Source organism: Nanorana parkeri, unplaced genomic scaffold (assembly GCF_000935625.1).
Source record: "Nanorana parkeri isolate BGI_ZX_2015 unplaced genomic scaffold, ASM93562v1 scaffold182, whole genome shotgun sequence".
Taxonomy (NCBI): Eukaryota; Metazoa; Chordata; class Amphibia; order Anura; family Dicroglossidae; genus Nanorana; species Nanorana parkeri.
Genome location: NW_017306450.1, coordinates 743,779 through 752,498, shown reverse-complemented (window position 1 = coordinate 752,498; position 8,720 = coordinate 743,779). Strand labels below are relative to the sequence as shown.

The 8,720-nt window shown below is 46.1% G+C and overlaps 1 protein-coding gene across 1 annotated transcript in view; it reads right to left on the bottom strand.

Annotated features, from left to right (window-relative positions):
* The window catches only part of LOC108785870 (pinopsin-like), a 25,823-nt gene extending 20,560 nt beyond the window's left edge, over positions 1-5,263 (bottom strand). Inside the window, exon 1 of the mRNA XM_018555039.1 lies at positions 4,912-5,263. Coding sequence (XP_018410541.1) covers positions 4,912-5,263 — 352 coding nt within the window. The remainder of the gene's footprint in view (positions 1-4,911) is intronic.
* Positions 5,264-8,720: the final 3,457 nt, after the last annotated feature.

The following is an 8,720-nucleotide window of genomic DNA, read 5'->3' as shown; positions in this document are numbered from 1 at the left end:
CGAACAAAACACCTGTGGGGGGGTTTTTTTTGGGGGGGGGGGGGGGGGGGGAATATAGAGGAGAGGAAGCCAGGAGAAAGAGCAAGAAGAGCCAGCCAGGGGAGGGAGTAAGGAGACAATTTATAGAGGACTACAACTCCCAGCAATACATTATACAGCAACACAAAATAATATGAAGCTACATACTCTGTGTTCTGGGGTGGTGTCCTGATGTCTCCAGGGTTTCAGGTGGCCTGTGAGGGCTCTCAGGTAGATTAAATGGGCTCTCAGGTGGCTGTGGGGACTCTCAGGTAAGTTATGGTTCTGGGGTGGTGTCCTGATGTCTCCAGGGTTTCAGGTGGCCTGTGAGGGCTCTCAGGTAGATTCAATGGGCTCTCAGGTGGGCTATGCTGGCTCTCAGGTGGCTGTGTGGGAATTGCGGGGGTCTCAACAGGGGTCTGGAGGCAGGCAGCATGCTATCAGGAAGGAGACGAAGGATGAGAATATGTGCGGGCCGGCCTGTACCTGTTTACAGGCGCCCGGCTCACGCTTGCTGGGGACCTCAGGCAGCCGCATCTGTCAAGAAATGTAAAGTGCCAGTATCGGCACTTAGTGTCTTGTGTCCGGGTGTCAGCAGACATCCAGACCAGAAGAAGTGTGTGTAATTCTTATAATAAGAACACACAAGGGTGCAATAACCTTGATGGTGTGTATTCTAAAGACTATCTGTCTCTATGTCAAAAAAGGGGAAAAAAGGTGGCGCACTTACATATAAATCTAGAAACTGGACAAAGGGCGGCCTTAATGGAGGATAGGGTTGGCCAGTATGCATTGCTCCACAATGCTGGTGTATGGTGTATACGGCCAGAAAGTGCCCGCCTTTGTATGGTGTAAATGGTGGAAAGGTGCTGTTGGGGCGGCAAGCGGCCAAGGAAAGGTGATACTAATGTTGGTACTAAGACCTGGGGACATGGCGGGCACTTTCTGGCCGAATACTCCATAGACCAGCATCGTGCAGCAATACATATTGGTCAACCCGATCCTCCATTAAGGCAGCCCTTCGTCCAGTTCCTGGATTTATATGTAAGTGCGCCACCTTTTTTCCCCTTTTTTGACATAGAGACATATAGTCTTTAGAATACACACCATCAAGGTTATTGCACCCTTGTGTGTTCTTATTATAAGAATTATGTAAGTGCACCACCTTTTTTGACATAGAGACAGGTAGTCTTTAGAATATACACCATCAAGGTTATTGCGCCCTTGTGTGTTCTTATTGTTGTATTGTTCACAGGCTTTCTCCTACTGTTTTTTTGGGCTGCAATACCATACAGCTCACCCATCATATACATTCCCCATCCATCCGAGAGCGCTGAATATTCTTCTGTTCTGTGTCATTCTTATACTGATTTTAGCTATTGCTGTGAGAACCTGTAAGGAATAAGGTGACCAGATTCCCTTCAAGGAGGTTCTGCATAAATCATGGACACAAGGGAATCTGGTCACCTTATTCCTTACATGTCCTCACAGCAAGAGCTAAAATCAGCCAGAATTACACTCACTCACTTTCTTCCTCCCTTCCCCTTCTTCCCCACGCAGCTCCACCGGGACAGGAGACAGTGATCTGACAGTTCAGAAACTATCGGCACTGTCTGTTCAACACTCCCACACTAGTACCGGCCCTGATTAACCCCTCAAGACTTGTACCTGTAGCCGCACAGACAGCCGCACGCTCTGACTGCCGGGATTGTGCTCACACAGCAGAAAGTCCTCCTTCACGTATTCCTCTCCAGGACCCCGGGGCTGCCCCTGTCTGCCTGAAACTGTGACATCTTGTGTACGGGGCTGAGGTGGCCTGAAACCCGTACACAAGATGCCAAAACCATACTGTACGGGTGAAACCGTGCAGCATTTCACCTACTTTCACAGCATGCGTCGCACTTAAGGGAACACCAACAAAGAACAAAGGCTTCCAGTGTACACTGAACCAACAGAAATCAATATATTATACAAGGAACGGTAAGAAGTAACATGGCTAATGAGAGTATAGCACAAGCAGTGGCGGAACTACCACCATAGCGACCGATGCGGTCGCTATGGGGCCCGCGGCACTGGGGGGGCCCAGATCCCCGCTGCTCTCCCCAGCTTGTATGGGCTGAGGCAGCGGGGATCCGGAAAAAAAATGGACACCGGAGGAGCCGCTGCCGTCCTGAAACTGACAGGAGGACAGCGGCTCCGCTCTCCTCCCCGCCTGCCGCTCGATCATCGAGATCGAGCAGCTGTGTACGTGGCCAAGCGGAGGATCGGTAGGTATCATTGATATTTACCGATCCTCCGTGTGCAGCACAAACACTGGAGTGATCGTCTGATCACTCCAGTGTTTGTAAATAACTTGGGACACATAGTACTATGTGTCCCCAGTTATGAATGAACAGGAGGCTGTTCATTCATGAATTTTTCAATGGGAGAAGCACTCAGTACAGAGTCTTTTCCCCATTGAGAATCTGCTTGATAGTAAATATCTTACTATCAGCAGTTTGTGAATGAATGGGAAGCCTCTGTACTGAGTGATTCCCATTCACTGAGTGCTGAGGCTGCACAAAAAGAGAATGAGGAGTCTGTGTCCACAATGTCTTTTTCTATTTCAAAAGGGAAATGTCAGGGGTCTGTTTAGGCCCCTAATATTTCCCCAAAGCCCCCCAACAGTAAAATAATAATAAATAATAATTACAAAATGTGTAAATAAAAAAAAAGCACAACCCCCCTCCCCCACACACACATAACATACACGTGCACCATATTGTGGTGTATGCCAGGCACATGCGCTGCAGTGCGTTGTTAGAACGCATCGCAGTGCATGATTTTTAACATTAATTTAACTGTGACATTAATTTAACTGTGGCAGCGCATGGCAAAGCTTTGTGACGCATTGCCATGCGTTGTGATACCTTGTGTTGTAATTAAATATACGCCTGTATCATTTTATCACAACACAAACACCAACACAGCGCAAAAACAATTTATAAGATAAATCGCTTATTTAAAATTTAGCGTTCCTTAATTTTTTAAATAAATCCCCCTTTCCCCAGCCTCTCAATTGTGTGGCAGTATTAAAGTAAAGTGTTAGGCCTCATTCAGGCGCCATTCACACCAGGGCGGAAGCGTTTCACCGTGGTTTCCGCACGATTTCTGAAAGAGCATTTTTGGCTGTTTTTAGTCACGTTTCAGCGCTGAAACGCAATTAAAAATGCTCAAAAACGTGCTGATCAGTGCATTTCTATTAAAATGGGGGTGGGGACTTTTGTTGCGGGGGATTTCGTTGTGTGGGGGGACTACAAAATGTTGCTATGGGGTCAGAGGATTTCTAGTTACGCCCCTGAGCACAAGGAATATGCAGTGAAAAGATTACAATGTTGTTAAAGGGTATCTATGGTCAAAAACTCAAACTAAATCTGTCGGACACAATATCACTCAGCCCTGTAAATATGCATTTCCTTGTTTCACAATCTCACAGAGCTGTCTTCAGAACTACAACTCAACATGCAGTTACTGGTCTTTCATTACATGAAGCTCAAAGTACATTTTCACATTGGATTGCTGCACAGATTTGAAAGGAATACACAAAACTCTCCAATATTCAGGGAAGAACATGCATGCCTTGTAGATAAACCACAATTGTATATCCCGGAGTTCTGCTTTACAGAAGAACTCTGGGCACAAATTTGATTAACCCCTGCAGTGGGGCTACCCCTGCACTGCAAGGGTTAAGTGCTCGTTTTTTGCCTAGGGTGAAATATAAAAAAGTTATACTCGCCTGATCCTTGCCAGCCGCCCCTTATACCTGTCCCTGGAGCCTCTCTCCCTCATTGCTACAGTAGTCTAAAGTCACTGAGTTAAAATGGTCTGCAGGTAACCCTTGCAGTGTAGGGGAAGCCCCACTGGAAGGGTTAATACAATGTGTGCCTGGAGTTCTTTTGTATACAGCCTAGGGGGGTAGAGGATTGCCTTAGCTATCAGAGCCAGTAAGGCAAGTAGAGAGATGACAGGTTCTCTTTAAAGGTGTCCTTGTTCTGATATTCTTGTATCTAGTCTATGACCCCAACACACCCTTTTTCAAGGTACTACTTCCCTGGCTGTCATGCTGATCCAATGGCTATCATGCTGATCCAGTGGCTATCATGCTGATCCAGTTGCTGTCATGCGGATCCAATGGCTATCGTGTTGCTGATCCAGTCACTATCATGCGGATCCAATGGCTATCATGCTGATCCCTGGCTATCATGCTGATCCAATGGCTATCATGCTGATCCCTGGCTGTCATGCTGATACCTGGCTGTCATGCTGATCCAATGGCTATCATGCTGATCCAGTGGCTGTCATGCGGATCCAATGGCTATCATGTTGCTGATCCCTGGCTGTCATGCTGATCCAATGGCTATCATGTTGCTGATCCCTGGCTGTCATGCTGATCCAATGGCTATCATGCTGGTCCAATGACTGTCATGCTGATCCCTGGCTATCATGATGATCCCTGGCTGTCATGCTGATCCCTGGCTGTCATGCTGATCCAATGGCTACCATGCTGATCCAATGGCTATCATGCTGATCCAATGGCTATAGTACTGAATAAGTAAAATATGTTCCAAGTAAATGGGCAGATTCAGAGATCTGACTTGACTCTAACTTGCTTGCTTTCCTCAAGTCAGAAGCCAGAGCCAGCCAGGAGCCCAGCCTTTTCAGACCGATCAGCAACATGAGCCTAATTCTTTCAGTTCTCCCTAAATAGACAGCATATAGAAATGAATGAATGGAGACCAAGGTTAAAAAATATATAGAAGCTCAGAAAGTAGTTGATGCGATCCCCCAATACGATTGCAATGTGACTGTGGACAGTTGTCAGCGCCCCGTCCGTACACACCGCACAGAACTCACCGAAGAGGGAGTTGCAGAAGCCGTACCATACGCAGCCCCGCCGCCCGATCAGCCATCTTCCGGACACACTGGCCGCAAAGCTGAACGGAGTACCGAACACACAGACCAGCAAGTCACTGACACTGATATTCAGCAGGATCATATTGATGGGAGTCCTCACCGCTTCAAACTTGACGAAGATGATCAGCACCATAGAGTTGTAGAGAGATCCCTGCACCAGGATACAGCCCAAGAACACCGCCACTAGATTGTGAGCTGTGCGGCTCAGCCCTGCTGAGCCCTTGACGTCCCCTAGGCTGATGTTGGAGATTCCGCTGCCATTCTGCATTGCTAGGACCAGCACCATGTCCATTCTTCATCTGCTGCACTGCGAGCCATGGCAGGGGCCACACATTTTATATTGTGTACTGAGGGATGCTGGAGACAAGGCAACGATTAATACAACAACCCTCCCCACCTTAATCCATATCCCCCCCCCTCCACCCCTATCCCCATCCCCAAGATCTGCCTATACATGACGCTGGAGGGTGGGAGATGTGACATGTATAGGATGCTGCAGGGCAGGGGGCATGCACGGGACATCTCATACAAGATCTGCTTAAAGGGATCTTCTCACTGATTTTAACTTGTCACACATGCTGCATGATGGTTTCCTTTCTTGACAGTTGGCTTTCTTTATATTTGGGTAGAACAGACAGTATACTGTATATAACAACAATAATACATGCATCTTCTAAAGAGGGTTTATTCCCAACAAAGCCATGCACCTGCAGAGAATATCATTTGAGTACACACTGGCTTGTATCAGCTATTTCCTTTACAAGTACAGATGCAGAAATTATGTTTTCACAGAACATTATTGAGGGCTGAAGGTTTATTTTTAAATTAACGGGAAAGTTAAAAAAGAACTCTACCCTTCCAGGGGGCTTCCATCACACTGCAAGGGTTAAAACAGAACTCGGGTCAAATTAAATTATAACCCTTGCAGTGAAGCTACCCCTGCTCTGCAAGGGTTAAGTGCTCATGTTGTCTAAGGGGATCAAATAAAGTAGATATACTCACCCGATCCTCAGTCCCACCAGGGTGCTAGACCGGTCCGCAGCCTCTGCTCCCCCGGGCTTAGGCAGTTTAAGCCCCACTGATCTTATCACATCTAATACAGGTCCATTGACTTGTATTAGACGTGAGGATACTGATGGACATTCCATAACTGGAGTAGAGGGTGAGAGATGACCACCATGGAACCGAGGATCAGGTGAGTGTATCATCTTTATTTGAGTCCCCTAGCTAAAATGAGCACTTAAAGGAGAATTATGTAGATGTTAGACTGACCGGCCTATAGTTCCCAGGTTGGCACCTTGCCCCCTTTTTCAGACCATTGCACCCAAGATCCACTGACAGTTGTAATGTTTTACTGTTTCCAATGCAATAAAATAATAAATGCACATTTTTTCTTTCATGAAGATGTGTGCATTTATTTTATTTTTTTTGAAAAGGTGTAATCTAACTTTAAAGTAGTATTAAACTATCAAACTTTTTTTCAATAATGAATCCAGAGCAAACAAATATACATTAAATGGCAAAGCATTGCTTAAAATTTTTGCCCAAAAACAAAATCCTCATGTTTGTGAACAGCTGCTTCCAAGTCTCTCAGCTCATCTTCCCTGGATTTCCTGTCCAGTAGAAGATCACAAGGGACTGAGCAGACTCCAGCAACTGTTCATCTACTAGCTTGGAGTAAGGAGGGGAGAAGAGAGGGGGCCAGGGGGGAGGGGAGTTGCTTGCCTTGCTGTGTCTGTATGTTTGTAGAGACACACAGAGCTTATTAGCGCACACAAGGGTGACTCCGTAGCACTCTGTTTGACAAAGGAGTCACTCTAAGGCTGGGTTCCCACCTCGGCGTATTTCAGCCCGTGGAAACGCGCCGAAAAATGTCCTACGCCCAAACAAGTACAGGAGCTTCTTTGTGGCGTATTTAAGCGCGTATCCATTGGTTTTCCAGAGTGTGAGTCCTGAGCCACACTCAGGAATACAATGTAGGTCTTACCTTGTCCGCGATCCCTGCTGTGTCCTGCGGCTGCTGCCGTCTTCCGGGTTCCGTCCCTTGCGAACGTCCGCGTCACAGGGGGTCGGAACCGGCGGGAAGTTTGAAAGTTAAAAAAAACCTGAAAAAAAGATAGAGAAAATAAAGGAAAAAGAAAAAAAAATCATACCACCAGGGAGGTATAAAAACGAGCGTTGAACACGTGTTTCACTGAACTTGCTAAAAAACACGCAAAAAAACGAGCTGAAAAAACGAGCCTATGGTACCAGGTGTGAACCCAGCCTAAAACAGGAAGTCAGGACCAGTGCTCAGGGGACCAACTGATTCTGCAGAAAACTAAAACTTTTCTATATCGAGAAATCCTTTTGACTTTAATGTCACTTTAAGGCATGCCAACTGTCAAGGTTGTCAGTGTGCTTATTTCAGCTCTCAACTGAACTTTCAAGCCCTTAAATAGGTGGTGTCATAGCTGATAAGATCCATGGCAATTGCAATCCAAATAGAGGCTAAGATGGCACCTTCCTTGGCTGCACAGGATAGGAGGGCATAGTTCTGCTTTTTAATCCTATCTTGAGGTAAAAAACATACCCTTGTAGTGGGGCTGCCCCTGCACTTCAAGAGTTAACTGCTCAGTAATGTCTAGGGCAGGGGTAGGGAACCTTGGCTCTCCAGCTGTGCTGAAACTACAAATCCCATCTTGCTTCTGCCTCTGGGAGTCATGCCTGTGGCTGCAATGCCTTATGGGATTTGTAGTTTCAGCACAGCTGAAGAGCCAAGGTTGCCTATCCCTGGTCTAGGGGTATCATGTAAATGAATTTTACTTACCTGATCCCCGCTCCCTCTGGCTCCAGAACTGGTCTCTTCCCTGCCTATGCTCTGGTGGTTAGAGGCCTGCTAATGTAATTTGATCTGATGACCTGAGGACGCAGAGGGACAGTTCACAAGCTCCAAGATGGAGACTCTCATAGTTTAGAGTTAGGACCGCACTATCTAGAGGTGCCTTGACGCAGCTTTGCGGCTTTCACATTTTCTGCAGAAGTCGTGTAACTAAACCTCTGTTTTTAACCTTAGCGGTGAGAGAAGTTTTTTTGCATGCTGGCTGGTGAGTGTGCTGGGAAAACTTTTTGCTGTTTTACAGTTCACAAGTTGGCGCCACTTTTAGCAGTAGTGGGGGATGACAAAATAAGAAAAACAACACTATGGATCATAACAATTGTGTATAGATTATTTAGTAAGCAAATGCTTATCTTTGTTAATGAGGGTCTGTGATTTTATGAGGTTTGACTGCTGAGTTTAATTCCGCTTCAATGTTTGTTTGAATGGTGGCTTTGATATTTGTTGTGTAGCCGGGACATTACAGCTTTGAGAAAGAGTTTGAGTTTTTGTATGAATCACTCTTGTAGTAGTATCAAACACTTTTTCTATTATGAATCCAGATCAAACAAATATACATTGCCCAGAAAAATGTTTCTTTACATTTTTGACCAAACAATTACAATCATCACGTTTCTGAGCAGCTCCAACTCTCTCAGCTCAGCTTCCCTGAACTTCCTGTACAGTGCAAGATCACATCTACTACTGGAGAAGTGGAGAAGTGAGAAGAAAGGAGGAGACATACATAGTTTATTAGGACACACAATGGTGGCTCTATAGGACCCTGCAAGGAGCCACCCTAAAACAAGAGTCCATTGCTCAGGGGATCAGCTGATTCTGCAGGAAACTAAAATGCTTAAAGTGACATTAAAGGCAGACACCCCCCCCCCCC